This window comes from Megascapheus bottae, chromosome 2 (assembly GCF_031878675.1).
Source record: "Megascapheus bottae isolate mThoBot1 chromosome 2, mThoBot2.hap1, whole genome shotgun sequence".
Classification (NCBI taxonomy): domain Eukaryota; kingdom Metazoa; phylum Chordata; class Mammalia; order Rodentia; family Geomyidae; genus Megascapheus; species Megascapheus bottae.
In genome coordinates, this window is record NC_143510.1 from 12,131,220 (window position 1) to 12,152,800 (window position 21,581).

Genomic DNA, 21,581 nt, shown 5'->3' on the forward strand with positions numbered 1-21,581 from the left:
GGTATCAATGTATGTGAATTAATGCACCTCCTATCTGGCAAATATAATGTAACCCTTCTATTAATTACAATAAAAATATATGAAAAAAAGAATGAGCATTTTTGAAGTCAAAAGAAGGAAGTGAAAGCCCCATTATTGCCCCTATAAATGCTTTCTTCTTTGGAACACCGATCCTCAGAAGGATAAAATATGCTATCTAACTTTCACTTTTCTCTACATAAATAACATCTCCTGAGTAACTTCCTCATGGCTGTTTTTACTTCCTTGTTTCGTAATGTATAGATGATGGGATTAAGTAGAGGGAATATCACAGTATGAAACACAGATACCACTTTATCTAGGGAAAAGGAATCAAATGGACGAGCATAAATATAGATGGATGGCCCAAACATTAGCACTACTATGGTAATGTGGGAATAGCAGGTGGATACGGCCCTATTGGTACTCTCACCTGAGCCTGAGTGTTTCTTGAGCATGGCCAGAAGGAAAGCATAGGATACTAAAAGAGCAATGAAACACACCACAGAAATCAAACCGCTGCTGAAGATCATCACTAACTCCTCTAAGAAGGTGTTGGCACAGGCAATCCGGACAACCTGTGTGATGTCACAGAAATAATTGTCCAATTCATTGGGTCCACAAAAGGGAAGTCTAATGATGAGAGCCACCTGAATTATTGAATGAATGAAGCCTCCCATCCAGGACAGAGCCACCAGGATACAGCAGAGACTTCGATTCATTATGGTCGCATAATGGAGAGGACGACAGATAGCAGCATAGCGGTCAAAGGCCATCACTGTGAGCAGGAACATCTCTGAGGCCCCAACAAAGTGCAAGAAGAAAAGCTGTGCAATACACCCCCCAAAGGAAATAGTCTTTCTCTCCACAAAGAAGTCTACAAGCATCTTAGGGGCTGTGATGGAGGAGTACCAAATATCAAGGAAGGCCAGATTGGCCAGCAGGAAATACATAGGAGAAGTCAGATGTGGATCAAGCTTGATGGTACAAATGATAAGGATATTTCCTGGAAGGATGAACAAATAGAAGGATAGAAATATAACAAATAGTATTAGTTGTATCTCCCGAGTCTGAGATAGACCAATGAGAACAAATTCTGTCACCATGGTGTAATTTTCAGGTTCCATTTCTTCAGTGTTCTTTTTTTCATGATATAGCTATGAAAAATAAACAAATTATATTTACTTCAAATAGCATTTAACTAGAATCATATCATTTCTTTCAAACTTGTTATATGCTCTCTGACATTAGGATATGTGTACTCCCTCATTAATTTTGAAAAAAAAAACAGATAGGACCTGATAAATTAAAAACATCTAAAACCATGTAAAGTATATCACATGCTTGAAAGTCAAATATCAGCTAATGGTATGAAATCCATTCTGATTTTTATGAAACTCAAAATTCTTACTTCCTCAGTCTACATTATTAAGCAATATGAGCACTTCCTTCTGATTCAAAACTTAGACTTCTAATTGTAAATTGAGCTTGTCCTTTTTCTGTTTTTTATGGTGAAGTATTACTGATTTATAAAAATATTCTCAGAAGTTGCATTGTGGTACAAGTGGTAGAGTGCTTGCCTAGAACTGAACAGCTCAGGGACAGCACCTAGGCTTAGAGTTCAAGCCTCAGGAATGACAAACAAAATCCTCAAAGCTTTGTATGTAGTTAACAATCACAACTTTACTGCTAATCATTGATAATACCTATTAATCCTTTCCAAAATCCACAATTGATAATAATATAGGTTGTCTTTGTAAAAATCATCTGTGACCAGATCCTCAGTATTCAACACAAAATCGACAGTGTTTACTTACTATTTCAATAAGATAGAAAGAAGGTACAGTATTCTGAAAAAGATGGCTATATTTCTCAACAAAAATGTATTTTACTGATCAACTACCATTTCAAAAAGAAAACAGAAATATATTATTTTAAAATTATTGTTTAAGGACCAGTATTAAACCAGATAGAAGAAAATTCATCAAATAAAATTGAGATTAGCCAATCATAATGTCAGATGCTTATAATCCCAGAACCTAGGATACTAAAAATATCTCCAAAAGTAGAATTATTATTTCAAAATCAGACTAGATTACATAGTAATTTATGGGAAGAGAGACAAACAGGCAATCATTCATTTGATGACTTAGTAGTATTTCTTGTCACTGATAGTTTTAAAGAATGATAGAGAATATCAACTATTCTTTTTTATTGTAATTAGTAAAAGGGTTACATGATATGTGCCAGATAGAAGGTGCATTAATTCACATACATTGATACCCTTCACATGTCTTGGTACCCATTTCCCTCCCCCCCCCCACACCTCCCACCCATCTTGGTTTTCCCTCCTTCCCTATCAAATTTCAAATATCCAAATACAAATAAATTCAATATATCAGATAACAAAGTGAGATACTATACCAATATGAGATAACCAAGGGACAGCAAAGGAGATGAGAGACAACATAGTACATTAAGGACAACAATCATTCATTATATGGCTTTTGTTTCAATATCCTGGAGGTCCTTTCAATTAGCTTCACATTATATGGCCTTATGTATCAAGATTTTGCTCTATTGCAGATCTCTGCTAGTAGAGCCCAAGGTTTCTACTGATTATGACGAATGAGGGAAACCATTGAGCCTAAGTTCCTTTGAGTCTGGCTTACTTCACTTAATATGATTTTTTCTAAGTCTTTCCATTTCCTAACAAATGGGGCGATGTCATTCTTTCTGACAGCAGCATAGAATTCCATTTTGTACAAATGAATATCAACTATTCTTAGCTACTAAAGATAATAGAAAGTCTCTTATCGCCCCCTGAATACTGTATCTACTATCATGTAAAGAAATCCAATCTTAGGACTTGGCACAGGTTAAAACTTTCTTAATAAAGACCCAGAAACACAACAAATTAAAGATAGCTTGAGTGGTGCTATGGCTTAAGTGATAGAGTGCTGGCTTGAGCTGAAGAGCTCAGAGACAGTGCCCAGGCCCAGAGTTCAAGTCCCATGATCAGGGGAAAAAAACAAGATAGCTTGGACAAATGGAACTGCATTAAATTGCAGAACTTCTGTATGACAAAGGACATAGCTGGCAAGTTAAATAGAAAGCCCACAGAGTGAGAGAAGATCTTCACTAACCATACAACAGACAAAGGTTTCACATCTAAAATATATCTACAGCTAAAAAAAGTCAATCTTTCCAAAACAAATCTCCAAAGAAACAACCATCCCATTAAAAGATGGGCCAAAGACTTAAAGAGAAACGTCTCTGAAGAAGAAATAAGAATAACCAATAGACACATGAAGAAATGCTCGACATTTCTGGCAATAAAAGAAATGCAAATCAAAGCAACTCTGAGATTCCACCTCACTCTAGTTAGAATGGCCATGAACACCAAATCTAATAACAACAGATGCTGGCGGGAATGTGGCCAGGAGGAATCATTACTACACTGTTGGGGGAGTGTAAATCTGTTCAAAGTGGAAAGTAGCATGGCATTTCCTCAAAAGACTAAACATAGATCTCCCCTATGACCCAGCAATTCCACTACTTGATATTTACCCAGTCATCCAGGAACAAGGACATACTAAATCCACTAGCACAACAATGTTCATTGCAGCACTATTTACCATAGCAAAGGTATGGAACCAACCCAGATATCCCTCAGTTGATGAGTGGATCAACAAGATGTTGTATTTATACACAATGGAATTCGATGCTGCCATCAGAAAGAATGACATTGCACCATTTGTAAGGAAATGGAAAGACCTGGAAAAAGTCATATTAAGTGACCTAAGCCAGACCCAAAGGAACATAGGTTCAAGAGTTTCCCTCATCTGTAATAATTAGTACAAGTCCAAAACTCTCCTAGCAGAGGACTATAATAACTCAAACCCTAGATACATAAGGCCATATAGGATGAGGCCAAATTAATGGACCTCCAGGACATGGTAACAAGACCTTAATTACAAGTGACTGCTATTCTTCATGTATTATGTTTTTCTCTCTTCTCTTGTGTTGCCCTTTGGTTAATCTCATATAGTTACAGTATCCCACTTTATTACCTGGTATATTATATAGATGTTTACTTATTTATTTAAAATAGGAGGGGAAAATGAGGGAAAGGGGTGGGGGAAGGGAAATAAGGACAAAACATAATAATGTGTGAGAAGTAATGCACCTATCTTGTGAATAGAACTGTAACCCCTCTATGCATTGAAATAAAAAATATTATAAAAAATGAAATCCAGTCTTTTTTTCCTAGAACCTACCGATTAAATTTGTACATGATTTAGCCATCATGCAAACAGATGAAAATAATTCATTTATTTTCTCTTAATTATTCCCTTATTATTGGAAGTAGATGAATATTTAAAGCAGTAAACACCATTATAAGACGCTAACCTTGGGCCAGGAGTTTGGCCTAATCGTAGAGTGCTTGCCTAGCATGCGCGAAGACCTGGGTTCGATTCCGTGGTACCACATACATAGAAAAAAGCTGGAAGTGGTGCTGAGGCTCAGGTGGTAGAGCTCTAGCCTTGAGAAAGCGCAAGGACAGTGCTCAGGCCCTGAGCTCAAGCCCAGGACTGGCCAAAAAAAAAAGACCCTAACCTTTCTAAAGAAATTCATGGAGGAAAGCCATTATAATTTTTGTTATATGGACATCTGTTTCTCTTTGAACCTACTGTACACCCATCCTACCAAAGAAGTGGGGAAAATGCCAGTAATTATAGGAAGGCAGGACAGAAGGAAGGCAGGAAGGCAAGCAGGCAGGCAGGCAGAAAAGAAGAAAGAAGGGAGGAAGGGAAGGCAGAAAAAGAAAAAGGAAATAGAAGAATGAGTGTTCATATCTTGGAAAGAAAAACACTTTAAATATTAGAAAGCTAAAGAGTTAATTTACAAGTGTCTTAGAGATTCATTGGGCATTTCATTGTTCAAGATAGAAGATAATTGGGGCCGAGAGTTTGGCCTAGTGCTAGAGTGCTTGCCTACCATGCATGAAGACCCGGGTTTGATTCCTCGGTACCACATACATAGAAAAAAGCCGGAAGTGGTGCTGAGGCTCAAGTGGTAGACCTCTAGCCTTGAGAAAGTCCAAAGACAGTGTTCAGGCCCTGAGCTCAAGCCCAGGACTGGCAAAAAAAAAAGATAGAAGACAATTATAGATAATACTGATACATACTCCCATTTATATATTTTAGGAAAGATAGAGCATTCATATTTTCCCCATGCTCACAACCATAAACTGAGAGGAGACATTCTACTGCAGCATCTCCATTCAGTAGTTGGGTAAGCAGACAGATTCTTCCCCAAATGTTCAGCGACTATACATAAAACACACACACATACACACACATACACCATTAACCCTACCAATTTCTCAATAAGGGACAAGTATATCCTTGACATTAACATGGCCATAGATTCATAAAACATAAAATTCTTACAATATCCAGCATTATTTATTTAGTAAGGTCCAAACAAAACTCAACAAATGATACCTCTATTAAAGAGAGAAGTGCCACTTCTATAAATTGTTCATTTGATAATTCACCAACATATATTTAGGGAGTAACTACTGTGTGCTATATGCCGACTATAATAAGCAAGGAAACAGCTTCTATCTTGCAACTTTTTTTTTGCCAGTCCTAGGCCTTGAACTCAGGGCTTGGGCACTGTCCTTAGGCTTTCTCAAGGCTAGTACTCTACCACTTGAGCTGCAGCACCACTTTTGGCTTTTTCTGTGTATATGGTACCAAGGAATTGAGCCCAGGGCTTTGGGTAAACTAGGCATGCACTCTCACACTAGGCCATGTCCTGGCCCTACCTCACAACTTTTGTTCCAGCCATATAGACAAGTAAGCAAATAAACTATAAATAAGTAAAATAAGACCATTAACACTGGTGACAAGAAACAATAAAATAATAAAAAGAGAATTACAATAAGACAGTGAATGGTGGTGGAGTATAGTGGTGTAAGTCATGGTGCAGTGTTTTAGAAAAGCATTTTTTGAAGGGAGAAAAATATATAAAAAGGCCTTGTGACACAGAAAAGCTTCCAATGGCTACAGATGATTTTCAATTTATCCAGGATAACAACTATATAAATAAGCAGCTAAATTAATGGTGCTCGCAAGAAGAAATTGGACTTTTATAGCATCCAATATATTTTAAAGTAAAATTTACAGAATTGCTTAATAAGAGTTACAAAAAAGATGAAATTTAACTGAGCATTCAGAAATAGGTGTTTATACAAATTGTTCAGAAAATATTTACGATTTGATATCAAATTTCATTTATTGTTCTCATGGGTGGAATTTGAGCTCCACAATGACAACTGTAAAGAAGAATTAATTTTTAGTCAGGCACCAGTGGCTCATGCCAGTAATCCTAGCTACTTAGCAGGCTGAGATCTGAGGAAAGTCTGGGAGACTTTTACCTCCAATTAACTGCCAAAAAGCTGGACTGGAGTGCTGGTTCAAGTGGTAGAACAGGTTGTGAAAAATCTAAGGAAGAGTACCCCTAGGTTCTAAGTTCAAGCACCAGTGCTGACACCAGAAAGAAAGAAGAAAAAAGACAAAGAAGGAGAAGGAAATAAAGAAAGGAGGAGAAAGAAAGGGGAGGAGTGGTGGAGGAGATATTCCTAGAGGAGGAGGAGAAGGAGGAGGAGGAGAAATAAGAAAAAAGAGAAGTATGTCTTCACAGAATGAGTCCAGTCTTGCCACATTCCTAGAATGTTTGGAAACAGTGTCATTAAAATGCAGAACAAAGAACTAAATTTGTGGAGAATTCACTGGGGAAGTAAGCTGTCCTTTGAGTCTGAATTAAGGTATCTTTCCAAAGTTTTCATTTAGTGGTGGCTATTCTAACCAAGTGCTTATTCCAAAGAACTAGATGGCTTGGTTTAAGAGGTTTTTCTCCACTCTTCAACTTATTCCTACTTCCAGATTTCTGGATGCAAGTTTGCCTCTCTTCTAGCAACACCTAGTTAACTCCCATTTTTTACTTAGCCTGTAGGGATGAAGTATCTAGAGGGTGCCTATGAAAATAAGTATGCGTAAAGTATGAATTCTACTCAGGGGAGTCAGGGCCTTAGGGAAAACAATATAAAATCTACCCATAAATCTAGTCAGTCTCAAAGTAAGCATACAGATAATTTGAGGAGTAAAATTCTGGTCAAATGCAGATCCAGGACCACTGAAAGATTTGCAAATAAAAACAGTACTCGAGCATACTCATACAAGAGGCTTTTATTTTAAAATCAGTTATAATCTACAACCAAGGTGTGTTTTCTGTTCTTAGATGAGTATGTGAAGAACCAATGGTCTTCCAGAATAAAAGTCACCTATTATATCTACTCCAGAATAAACACAAAATTCACAAGTAGGAAAAATGCTACATGTACTTGAGTAACATCAGAAAGAAGGATTAAGCTGAAATGGAAAGATTAGGAAAATGGAAACAAGGAACAGAGAAAGAAAGAAGGAAGGAAAGAAAGAAAAAGAGAGAGAGAAAGAAACAAACAAGAAGGAAGGAAGGAAGGAAGGAAGGAAGGAAGGAATGAAGGAAGGAAGGAAGAAGGAAAGGAGGAAGGAAGGAAGGGAAGAAGGAAGGAAGGAAAGGAGGAAGGAAGGAAAGGAGGGAGGAAGGAAGGAAGGTAGGAAGAGAGGAAGGAAAGGAGGAGGGAGGGAAAAAGAAAAGTTGTAAAAAGACTTTTGTTTCATTTCATTTTTATCTTTAAGGAATTGTTCAAAGAAATTACAATTCATGGGCCTGGAGTTTGGCCTAGTGCTAGAGTGCTTGCCTTGCATGCACGAAGACCTGGGTTCAATTCCTTGGTACCACATACACAGAAAAAGCTGGAAGCGGTGCTGAGGCTCAGGTGGTAGAGCTCTAGCCTTGAGAAAGTCCAAGGACAGTGCTCAGGCCCTGAGCTCAAGCCCAGGACTGGCCAAAAAAACAAACAAACAAACAACAACAACAACAACAAAGAAATTGCAATTCATCAAGGCAGTATATGAATACAATGGATCTTTATCCATGTTATCCTTTCATCACTCTCTCCCATCTTCAAGTGATATTTTACTGAAAACTCTTTCTCAGATCAAAAACTTTCTTTGGCCTTTCACAGAGAAAAGATTCAGGCTAAATGCATATTAGTGATTAGAAGGAATAAAGAAAATACTGAGAGATAGGAAAGCCAGAGGTAGAGCGAAAAGTGTAAATGCAGTAGTACTAAATGTTTCAAAAGGGGAGTAGAGACTCAGCTATCTCAGTAAAGTCCATAATAAAGCTTATAATGGAATTTAAAAATGTTTAAAACTGTAAGATAGGAATCCTATAAAATAAAGTCAGTTTTTGAAGCGTTTAATTGAAGCTTTCAAGCCATAAAATATACCACATACTTACAAACACATTTACATGTGATATATATGTGTATATATATATATATATATTTCCAAAATCTTTTCAAGGAATTGAAGTTTCAAGAGAGTGAAGTATTGTGTCAAGTAGTGATTTATACTCCACTTTGTCAGAAAGTTCGGAAAAGCACTAAGCAACAACTTGAATCTATATCATTGCTCAGCCACAAAATCTCTACACTCTTGAGAATGCTGTTCAGCCTTATAGTATTCTATCTTAACTGCTAAATCCAGGGAAAATTACATCAGTTGCCAGGTAAAAAACACATGAAGTAACCATCATTTTGGATATATACAACATATAAAATAGTTAACCTAATTTTCCTATGCTTAAAATGTTGAGCTTGGGCTGGGTGCTGGTAGCTCATACCTGTAATCCTAGCTACTAAGGAGGCTAAGATCTGAGGACTGCTGTGCAAAGTGAGCTTAGGCAAGAAACTCTGAACCTTATCTCCCATTAAGTCCCCAAAACCAGGAAGGAAGCAAGGCACTGGTGGCTCACACCTTTAATTTAATGCTAGCTACTCAGGAGGCTGAGAGCCCAGGATCGAGGTTCAAAGCCAGCCCAGGCAAGAAAATCAGTGAGACTCTAATCTCCAGTTAATCACAGAAAAAAAAAAACAACAGAAGTGACATTATGATTCAACTGGGAGAGTGCTAGCTTTAAAAAAGGAGTTTGGTGAAGGTCCATAATCAGGCAAGAAAAAAAAAAACACAACAACAACAAAAAAGACATAGAGCAGGAAATAGAAATGTGGCTCTAGTAGTCGAGCACTACCCATGAAAAACAAAGCTAAGGGACAGTGCTTATACCCTGAGTTCAAGGATTGGTGTGCGTTTATCCCACCTATCATATTAAGAGACCAGACAAAAGCATCTCCACAACACATGTATATGTGCACTCTTAGGGACCTTAAACCTCATACATGAAGTAAGAGGAGAGTATATCAAGGTATATAATTGTCTTGGTTTCCTGTATGCATTGTTCATCATAGTAATCTACACCAGAAGAAAGCATTCAGAACAGAAAAGGATTGATTTTAATAGAAGAATTTTTGAGAGCCATTTGTTGCAAGACTAGTTCTATTTTAGGAGATATGAGTACTAATGCTTTAAAGATAGCTAACCTAGTTATTAGTTGTGAAATCTTGGACAACTCATAGCTCTCTCCCTCAGTGTGTTCCAACCGTGTAGTGGGAAAATACCTACTTTAGATGTGTTATTTTAAGAATCAATGAATAGATACATACAATGGTTATGTTATACACATGTAACATACCTAATGCATAATAAATTTACTGTTGGTATTAATACCATTATTATTATTATCCCATGATTGCAAGTATAACTTCAGTATGGAAATAATCATCCTACCATATGATTTCCAAAATATTTTCTTATACTGTCTGCTTACATTTCTCTATTCCCAAGTCTGGAAATAATTACTTAAGGAATAAGTTAGAGCTGAAAACAAGAACGCTCACTTCTAAACACGACCATCTCCACATGTTGTTCCAGATATACAGTCTGATGTAAATGCTGGTAAATCCCTTCTATGCTCAACAGTTTGCTTTCAAAATACTTAAAATTTGGAATGAGTTATTTCTAAAGAAGTCTATAGAGAAATCATAGTCTCCATAGCAGTTTTCTGTCTATACCTCCAATAGAAACTTTAACTCAGATATTGTAATTTTCCACTTTTTAAATGCAAATCAAAACAACTCTAAGATTCCACCTCACTCCAGTTAGAATGGCCAGGATCAGGAAAACGAATAACAACAGATGCTGGAGGGGATGTGGCCAGGAGGGATCACTACTACACTGTTGGTGGGAGTGCAAACTCGTTCAACCACTATGGAAAGCAGTGTGGCAGTGCCTCAAAAGGCTAAACATAGAACTCCCCTATGACCCACCAATTCCACTACTTGGCATTTACCCAACCATCCAGAAACAAGGACATACTAAATCCAGTAGCACAACAATGTTCATTGCAGCACTATTCACCATAGCAAAGATATGGAACCAACCTAGATGTCCCTCAGTTGATGAGTGGATCAACAAGTTGTGGTATTTGTACACAATGGAATTCTATGCTGCTGTCAGAAAGAATGACATCGCCCCATTTGTTAGGAAATGGAAAGACTTAGAAAAAATCATATTAAGTGAAGTAAGCCAGACTCAAAGGAACTTAGGCCCAATGGTTTCCCTCATTCGTCATAATCAGTAGAAACCTTGGGCTCTACTAGATTTGCAATAGAGCAAAATCTTGATACATAAGGCCACATAGTATGAAGCTAATTGAAAGGACCTCCAGGATATTGAAACAAAAGCCATATAATGAATGATTATTGCCCTTAATGTACTATGTTGTCTCTCATCTCCTTTGCTGTCCCTTGGTTATCTCATATTGGTATAGTATCTCACTTTGTTATCTGATATATTGAACTTATTTGTATTTGGATATTTGAAATTTGATAGGGAAGGGGGGAAAACCAAGACGGGTGGGGGGTGTGGGGGGGGAGGGAAATGGGTACCAAGACATGTGAAAGGGTATCAATGTATGTGAATTAATGCACCTTCTATCTGGCAAATATCATGTAACCCTTTTACTAATTACAATAAAAAATAAATAAAAAAATAAAAATTAAAAAAAAAGACATGTGAAAGGGTGTCAATGTATGTGAATTAATGCACCTTCTATCTGGCAAATATCATGTAACCCTTTTACTAATTACAATAAAAAAATAAATAAATAAAAAATTTTTTGCCAGTCATGGGGCTTGAACTCAGGGCCTGAGCACTCTCCTTAGACTTTTCTCAAGGCTAGAGCTCTAACACTTGAGCAACAGCATCACTTCCAGCTTTTTTCTATGTATGTGGTAGAGAGGAACCGAACCATGGGCCTTTGTGCATGCTAGGCAAGCACTGTACCACTAGGCCAAACTCCTGAGCTCTTCATTTTCATTAACAGAAATATAACAGAAACTCTGACTTCCCCCCAGGTCATAGAGCAGGTCTCTTACAATCATATCTGATACCTAAGTTAGCTCAGGAAACACAATGGTCCTCTGTTCATTATATCACTGAATTGTAGTCAAACGGATAGATGAAGAAGTTACTCTGAAAGAGAAATTTTAAAATTCTTCCAAACTTGATTGTTTCACTAATTCATTTAGTCTTTTCTAACTCTTCTACATAGATTCTGTTTTGTTTGTTTTCTGGAATTTATTATTGTTACTTGTCTTTTTCTATTCATGTCTTTCTTTTTCCTGCCTTGTTGTGAATTATTTTTAAAACTGTCTGTTCCATCTACGTTGCTTTCTAGCAATAATCTTTGTGGTTTTAAGTTTATATTTAGTCGTTCCCTTTCAGCTTCAAAATTGATAGTTTTATCAACTCTAATCACATCTGAATAAAATAACAATCTCCCTTTCTCCAATACCTTCACAAGATTCACCCTGAAGAACTAGCATAACTAGAAATTTAAATATTTGTTAGCTTTTTTTCACTGCCAGGATTTGTTATCTGTTTTTCCAGAGAAGTGATGGCAAGTGATGGCTCAACCTGTAAGAACGAAATAACCAACATGTTCAGAGATGTATAAAAGACTTTCATTATTGGATTCAATCAAGAGAAGAAAAATTTGTCCTCCAACTCAGTATACTATGACTTATTTTTCCTAAGACATTTCCTTACTTGAGGCTTTATGCTTTTACACTTATCTCTGAGCAATTTTCCATACCTATCATTATCATTGTATCATTTAATATAAAAAATAAAGTGGTTCTGTAAATATTTCAGCCCTATTCATTCACCTACCAATTATTTTTCCAGTCTTGGAGTAGTTAGAGAGCGTGAGTGGAAGGTAGAAAATACCTCTTCCCACATTCATAACAGAGGGTTTTTTCTTCTTTATTTTGGTATATATTAGTTTCTGCTTGATGTAATAATGTGGTAGCATCGTGGATTATAGCTGTGGAAATCAATTCTCTGGAGTCTAAAGACAACCAGGTAGGAATAAAGCCCTAAGGGGACAATTTAGAAGTTATGTATTTCATACTACACTCATAGAAAGACAATTTTGTGTTATATTGATAGAGTAAGAAAAATGTCAAATTTCCAGGATTGGGAATAAAAAATGTGATATATGATGGGCATTTCTAATTGTACTGTCCCAAAAATTGTCTCAGAGATATAGTTGATCCTTAAGAAAAAGGAAATATTTTCAAGTCCAATAGTGTGTGTATATTGCTTGAATGAGATGTTTACCAAAATGGCTGATTTTCTAAACCCTTAATCCAACTTTATTCAGGATATTCTACATGTGATAAGTAATTTTCCATAAGACATACTCATAAGCACTGGGCATACAGTGATGAAAAAGAAAAAAGCAGCCTTTATTTCCATAAATCAGAGTATAATTTCTTCTCCCATCTAAGAAAGCACAGATAATTGTCTTTATTGCTAACCTAAAAGTGACACGTTTTCACTGGAATTTAGCTTTCTACCTATGAATGTTGTAGATCAGAAATTAGATGATGAGCAGACAGAACTTTTATGATGCTAATCTAGGAACAATAAAATTAACTATATAAATATCAGAATATGTATATTTTATAGGTAAGTTTATTACCTCTATGTAAACCTATACAGGCATAGTTAATGTGAAATAAGTGCATAATTACTTGTACTTTACTACATAGTCATAGTCATACATATTCATAAATATTCATGGCACAGTAGGTTTCACGTCAATATTATTCTATCAGATTAAACTTAGTCTTAAATCTTTCAGAAGTTATTCAAAAATTACTTGCCATATAAGTTGGAGAGAGACTGTACTAATTGCTACTGTAGATTGAAGTAATTAACTGCCGATCATTTTAACTTTTTCATGGAAGGAAGAGATCACTACCAGACTCATTCTATAAAGCCAGTATTACACTCATCTCAAAATCGAACAGGGACATAACATAAATGAGAAAGACTGACCAATCTCTCTGATGCACTTAAATGTAAAATTCCTTAATAAAAATTGGTTTCAGAAAAGCCTCCCTCTGGAACCTGAGCAAACAGCACTTTTCGATAGCGCAGACCTGCCAGCTCCAGACAGAACCAGACAGAGCCTGCATGAGCCCAGAGCCATGCAACGGACCTGCCAACTTCATGAAACCAGAAAATCCAGCAATTTGTGAGTAACTCCATGAAGTTTCCACTTCTGCTCACAGAACAGCATTAGGAAGGAATCCCCTCCCTCAAAGGTGAGAAGAGCACCATCTTGACTGCTGACAAAGACCCTGCCAAACCAACTGGAGCCTGAGAAGTGGTACTGGCAGCTCCATCATTCAAAAATTGCAAAAATTTTCCCAGAGGCAAGTTAGCAGAAAGTCTGTCCCAGGAACTACCTGAAGTTCCTTCTCCTGGGTAGGGACGTACTCCTGGTAAACAAAGCTGCTCTCAGCTATACGGGTTTTTTTTTTTCTGCCTAATCAAGCAAACTAATCAGAAAAACCACAAAGCCAAATCAGAAGAGAAAAAGACTTTTTGAAGTGTTTGGATCCAGAATTTAGTGGAGACACAAATGTTTCCTATCCCATCCACCCCCCAAAAAAACAAACTGAAGAATAACCCCTTATTTTTCCTCTACCTTTTTTCATTTGCATTTTTATGTGCTCTTACTTTTTTGCCATTTTTATTTTTTTAATGTTATGATTCTTTCCATTTTTCCCCTCTTTCCTTCTGTCATTGTGGTCGTTTCTAGAAACATAGTGACAGTGACAGCACTGGGTACAGACTGGATACAAATGATATTTTTATTGATACAATCACCTGCTTTTTAATCTGTGGGTTCTTAACCCTAGCATTTCTTGTCTAAGAACTCCCAATTGTGTGGGATCTTCCCCCACTCTTTTTTTTCTACTTTTTGTTTATTTTTACTTTTTAAAAATTGTTATCATTGAACTCTCCTATATATACCTTCCTCTTTTCTTTATATATTCTTCTTATTACTCTTCTTATTTTCATAAGTTTTATCTTATTTTTTCTAAATTTTGTACTCAACTATTTTACCTTTCTATCACCTTATGTCAGTTATTCTTACACTGCCCCTTTTCTTCATTACTATATTAATCTTACACTGCTACATTACTCTTTTCTTACCTCCCCTCTTGTTTTTCATGCTATTTTTCTATCTCTGGTCCTCTTTTCATCCTTCAACTTTTATAAAGCATGGATCTACAGTTGATGGTTGTTGAGCAACACTGTATATCTAGGAGTTCAATTACACTGTAGGTCCAGAATGACTTAAAAACAACAGAGATCGCCTTGTGGGGGGGGGTGGTCATAAAACAGTGACAAGTGGTGGTATTAGATTTGTATCTAAGTTGACAAAAAGAGAGAAAGAGTGATAATACCAATCTAAAATTGTGAACACCTATTGTCTGGCCAGCTAAAGAGCCCTAGGTTGGTTATATCTGAAAAAAATGTAATTTTGTGCAGTATTAGTCTTGCTCCCCTTCTCAAATGGGCAGAACAAGAAACTCAAGAAAAATGGCAAATCAAGGAATAGTATCTCCCACCCAAAAAAAACAGGCAATGGAGCAGCAAATGGCAAAACTAGAGGAGAATTCTCTAAATGCTATACGATTGGAACTGATAACCATATTTAATGAAAAGTTTGAAAATATACAGAAAGAGATACATGAGGAAGCCATATCTAAACAAGATGAAACCATAAAGAAGGTGATACATGAATGTGAGGAAGCCACAGAGGAGGCCATAATAAAGGATTTACAAAGAAAAAAGGACAAATTCATAGAATTATAAACAAAAGGCTGACCGAACTACAACAGATGTCCAATGAGATTAAAGCAGATGAGCTAACCAATCAAATAGAAATCAAGGAGTTAAAGAAGTCCATATATGATCTAAAACTAGAGATGCAAGGCATCAAAAATGAGCAATTGGAAGGAGGGAGATGAAGAATAAAGTAGAAAGTATTGTGACAGCAGGTTAGACAATGAAGAAGAAAGAATCTCCGGGGTTGTAAATAAACTAGTTGTTATAACGAAAGAAGAGAAAATGAGTCAAAGCAATTCTAGGAAATATGAGAAAATGCTTCAGGAGGTCCAAGATACAATTAAGAAACCTAATTTAAGGCTAATTGGTATTGAAGAAGGCCTGGAGAAAGAGGTCAATGGTATTGGAAATATACTGCAGGAAAACATCTCAGAGAACTTCCCAAATATCCAGGAGGGCAGGCCCATCCAGATACAAGAAGCTTTTAGAACCCCAAACAGACCTGACCAGAAAAGGACCTCCCACCGCCATGTTAAAATCGATACAAGATCAATACAGACCAAAGAAAGGATCCTAAAAGCAGCCAGGGAGAAGAGAACAATCACCTACGAAGGAAAAACAATCAGAAAAACCACAGATTTCTCAGCAGAGACTATGCAAGCAAGAAGAGATTGGAAGGATATATGTCATGACCTTAAGACAAATAACTATCAACCAAGAATACTGTACGCAGGTAAGCACTCATCCATAACTGAGGGAACAATAAAAACCTTCCATTCCAAGGAAAAGTTGGAACATTACATAGCAACGGAACCAGTATTACAAAAAAAACTCAAAGATGTTCTACACATTGAAAACCAACACAAACATGATAATGACAAAGAAATGGCATCTAAAAATCATACCAGCTAAGTACCACAAGAACTGTCAAGCCACAGGCCCTAATGAAAGCTTTTAAAAATGGCAGGAATTAGTTAATATGTTTCAATCCTAACTCTCAATATCAATGGACTTAACTCTCCAATTAAAGGGCATAGACTGTCTAGTTGGATCACAAAGCAAGATCCATTCTTTTGCTCCCTTCAAGAGACAAATCTTGCCCCCCAAAACAACCATTTTTTGAAAGTGAGAGGTTAGAATAAACTTTATGAAGCTAATGTCCCCCATAAACAGGGTGGAATTGCCATTCTCATATCAGATAAAATAGACTTCAAACTAAAATTAGTGAGAAAAGACAAAGAAGGCTATTACATACTAATAAAAGGATCTCTCTTCCAGGAGAACATAACCATCCTAAATATCTATACACCTAATCCTGGAGCACTGAACACCATCAAGCAAACTTTACTTTCACTAAAACCACACATAGATCGAAACACAGTGATTGTTGGTAATTTTAGCACACCACTCCCACCTAAGGACAGATCAAAAACTCAACAGAGAAACCTCAGAATTGAAGAACTGTATAGACCAACTACATCTAACAGACATCTGCAGATTATTCCATCCAGCAACATCACAATATATGTTTTTTTTTCAGCAGCACATGGAACATTTTCCAAAATAGACCATATTTTAGGGCATAAAACAAACCTGTGCAGATTCAGAAACACTGAAATTTTTCCTTGTATTCTCTCAGACAACAAGGGCATGAAATTGGAACTGAACACCAAACTCAATCAATGAAAACACTGTGATTCATGGGGATTGAAAACACATTGTTAAATCACAAATGGGTTATAGAAGAAAACAGAACAGAAATTCAACAGTTTATGAAATTTAACAAAAAGGAGCACACAAAATACCAGCTCCTTTGGGACACAGCAAAGGCAGTACTCACAGGAAAATTTATAGCTCTGAGTGCCTACAATAACAAATTGGAAAAATCACAAACCAACAATTTAATGTGTCACCTTAAGCTCCTGGAAGAAGAGCAACAAACCAACCCTAATCCCAGTATAAGGAAGCAAATTATTAAAATAAAAGCATAATTAAATGAATTGGAGTCCAAAAAACTATAGAAAGAATCAACAAAACCAGGAGTTGATTCTTTGAAAAAATTAACAAAATTGACAGACCCTTAGCAAATCTTACCAAAAAAAGAAGGGAGCATACTGAAATAAACAAAATCACAGATGAAAATGGTAATATCATGACAGAAATTACCAAGATTCAGAGCATCATGAGGGAATACTTTTCAAACCTTTATGCCAAAAAATTTGAGAATCTAGAAGAAATGGATGAACTTCTAGCCAATGTTAACATACCCACACTGAACCAAGAAAACATAATCCAACTAAAGACGCCTATTTCAAACACTGAAATAGAAATGGCAATAAGAGATCTTCCAATCAAGAAAAGCCCAGGGCCAGATGGATTCCCAGCAGAATTCTATAAGGTCTTCAAAAGAGATTTCACACCAATACTCCTCAAGCTTTTCAATGAAATTGCAAACATAAGCTCTTCGCCAAACACATTCTATGAGGCCACTATAACCCTCATCCCCAAACCAGAGATTCATCAAAGAGAGAGAACTATAGACCCATTTATCTGATGAATATTGATGCAAAACTGCTCAACAAACTACTGGCCAACCATCTTCAGCAACTCATCAAAAAAAATTATACTCTATGATCAAACAGGGTTCATCACAAGGATGCAAAGCTGATTCAACATACAAAAATCAATTAATATAATTCAACACATCAACAGGAACAAGGACAAGAATTACATGATTGTCTCAATAGATGCAGAAAAGGTCTTTGACAAGATCCAACACCCCTTTATGCTAAAATCTCTGGAGAAACTACGAATCCATGGAACATTCCTCAGTATAGTATAACCTGTGTTTGACAAATCCACAGCTAGCATTATACATAATAGCGAAAAGCTGAAGCCATTTCCTCTAAAATCAGGAAGGAGACAAGGATGCCCACTCTATCAACTCCTCTTTAACATAGTATTAGAATTCCTAGCCAGAGAAATAAGGCAAGAAGCAAGCATAAAGGGAATCCAAATAGGGAAAGAGGAAGTGAACCTTTCCCTCTTTGCAGATGACATGATTCTGTATTTAAAGAACCCTATAGACTTCACTCCCAAGCTGTTTCAGCTGATTCAAAACTTTGGCAAGGTAGCAGGGTATAAAATTAACCGTCAAAAATCAACTGCCTTCCTATATGCCAACAATGAGATGAATGAGGCAACAATCAGTAAAGCAACTCCTTTAGCAATAGCCTCAAAGAAAATAAAATACCTATGAATTAACTAAGATTGTAAAGGACCTTTTTGATGAAAACTTTAAAAGCCTAAAAAAGGAAATTAAAGCACAACGGAGGAAATGGAAAAACCTCCCATGCTCCTGAATTGGAAGAATCAACATCATGAAAATGGCAATCTTGCCAAGGGCTAACTACAAATTCAACACAATACCCATCAATATCCAAATGTCATACTTTAAAGAAATAGAAGAGGCAATCCAAAATTTCATATGGAATAATAAAAGATCCCATATAGCAAAAACACTTCTTAGCAGAAAGAACAGCACAGGAGGAATTTCAATACCAAACTTTAGACTCTATTACAGAGCTATAATTATCAAAACAACTTGGTACTGGTACAAGAACAGGCCTGAAGACCAATGGAATAGAACTGAGGACCCAGATATTAATCCACAGACCTTTGGCCACCTAATAATTGATAAGGGAGCCAAAAAATTAGATTGCAAGAAAGACAGCCTCTTCAACAAGTTGTGCTGGCAGAACTGGTTAAGCACCTGCAGAAAACTAAAGTTGGATCTTTCTTTGTCACCCTGCACCAGGATTAACTCCAAATGGATCAAAAAACTCAAGGTAAAGCTGATACACTGAAAACTTTACAAGAAGGAATAGGAAATACACTAGATCTCCTTGGTACAGGTTGAAACTTTATTAATACAACCAAGAAACACAACAAATCAGAGAAAGTCTGGATAAGTGGGACTGCATTAAACTCCAGAGCTTCTGTATGGCAAAGGAAATAGCTACCAAATTAACTGGAAAGCCTACAGACTGGAAGAAGATCTTCACTAACCCTACAACAGACAAAGTCCTCATATCTAAAATATATCAACAGCTCAAAAACTTGAATCACTCCAAAACTAATCTCCAAAGAAGCAATCATGCTATTAAAAGATGGGACAAAGATTAAAGAGAGTCTTCTCTGAAGAAAAATTATGAATGGCCTATAGACACATGAAGAAATGCTCAACATCTCTGGTCATAAAAGAAATGCAAATCAAAGCAACTCTAAGATTCCACCTCACTCCAGTTAGAATGGCCATGATCAAGAAATCTAATAACAACAGATGCTGGAGGGGATGCGGCCAGGAGGGATCACTACTACACTGTTGGTGGGTGTGCAAACTCATTCAATCACTATGGAAAGCAGTATGGTAGTTCCTCCAAAGACTAAACATAGAGCTCCCCTATGACCCAGCCATTCCACTACTTGGCATTTACCCAATCATCCAGGAACAAGGACATACTAAATCCACTAGTACAATGATGTTCATTGCAGCACTATTTACCGTATCAATCATATGGAACCAACCCAGATGTCCCTCAATTGAAGAGTGGATCAACAAGATGTGGTATGTATACCAAATGGAATTCTATACTGCTGCCAGAAGGAATGACATTGACCCATTTGTAAGGAAATGAAAAGACTTAGAAAAAAATCTTATTAAGTGAAGTAAGCCAGACTGTAAGGAACAGAGGCTCAATGATTTCTTCCATTTGCCCTAATCAGTAGAAACTTTGGGCTCTCCTAGCAGAGATTTACAATAGAACAAATCCTAGATACATATGGCCATATAGTATGAGGCTAAACTAAAGGACCTCCAGGATATAGAAACAAAAGCCATATAATGAGTGATTGTTGTCCTTCAGTAACATGTTGTCTCTCATCTCTTTTGCTGTCCCTTGGTTATCTCATACTGGTACACTATTTCACCTTGTTATCTGATATATTGGATATATGTGTATTTGGTTATTTAAATCGAATAGGGAAGTGGGGAAACAAGATGAGTGGTGGGGGTGGTGGGAGGGAAATGGGGACCAGGACATGAAAAAGGGAATGCGGACCAAAGACATGAGAAAGGGAAATGGAGACCAAAGACATGAGAAAGGAAGTGAAGGTGTGGCTGAAGCATGAATAAGAAGCTAAGCAAGAGTGGGAGATTAAGAAAAACAAAAACAGAAAAAAAGAGTAAGAGACTGATTTCACACTTTAGTATGGGCACATTCCTCCTTTAGGGATCACAAATGGAATGATTGCCTCTCCAGTGGAACTGCATCCAGTAATATATCTATTAGTAAGATCTGTTGTATTGATTCAAAACTTCAGTGATCAAACTTTGAGTGCACTAATATTTAACATATATAAAATATTTGAAGAAAAAGGAGAAGCACCTCTGAAGGACATAGAACTTTGATGGAATCAATGGTTAGTAAGACAAGACCAAAACTTTAAAAAAGTATTAATGTATTTACATCAGTGAGAGAAAACATTTGCAATTTGAGAGAAAACACACGAGTATGTGATGCTTTGAAAACAATTGAGAAGAAGCTAAAAATAAATCAAGAAACAGTTGAGAGAAACAATAGAAGTTCTCAAAAAGTTCAAGTACTCAAGAAATGTTTATGAAAATAGAATAAAAATTAAATAAATTGGAATACAAAATGAAAATGAGCAATCTTAATAAGATGGAAGATATTCAACTCATAAAATTTCCAAGAGAATAGAGAAAGAAGAAGAGGATTAGAGATGATGAATATACATCTTTTTAAACAGAAAGGAAAAATTCACTGGGCACAAAAGATTTACTCACTGCCTGGTTAGCGATTTAAAAAATATTAAGTGACATTATCATAGAGTGTTTATTTTTTGTGGGTCATAGGGCTTCAACTCTGGCTCTGGGCATCGTCCCTGAGCTCTTCAGCACAAGGCTACCATCCTCCCGCTGAGCCACAGCATCACTTCCTGATTTTTAGTGATTAACTGGAGAGAAGAGTCTCATGGATGTTAGTGTCCAGGCCAGCTTTGAACCGTGATCCTCAGATCTCAGCCTCTTGAGTAGCTAGGATTATAGGCGTGAGCCACCATGCCTGGCTGTGACATTATCACTGAGAAAATCAAAGTATTCAAGAAAAATCATAGACTGCAAAGAAAAGAGCAAAACTCTGAATAGCATAAATGTATATTCCATAGTAAAATGAGACCCTAGGATGCAAAGGAATAGTTTAATGTTATATAGAGCCAACCTTTGGATAGAAAGCTAAAATGGGCTGAGATTTA

The 21,581-nt window shown here is 36.6% G+C and overlaps 1 protein-coding gene across 1 annotated transcript; it reads right to left on the reverse strand.

Moving 5' to 3' along the window:
• Positions 1 to 203: 203 nt before the first annotated feature.
• Positions 204 to 1,145, reverse strand: LOC150066397 (olfactory receptor 4M1). Its single transcript, XM_090354639.1, has one exon. It carries the CDS (start codon positions 1,143 to 1,145, stop codon positions 204 to 206), a length of 942 nt encoding a protein of 313 aa, XP_090210765.1.
• Positions 1,146 to 21,581: the final 20,436 nt, after the last annotated feature.

What these genes read in the sequence shown, in the direction of transcription:
- LOC150066397 (XM_090354639.1), bottom strand. Translation starts at nt 1,145, where the DNA reads ATGGAACCTGAAAATTACACCATGGTGACAGAATTTGTTCTCATTGGT.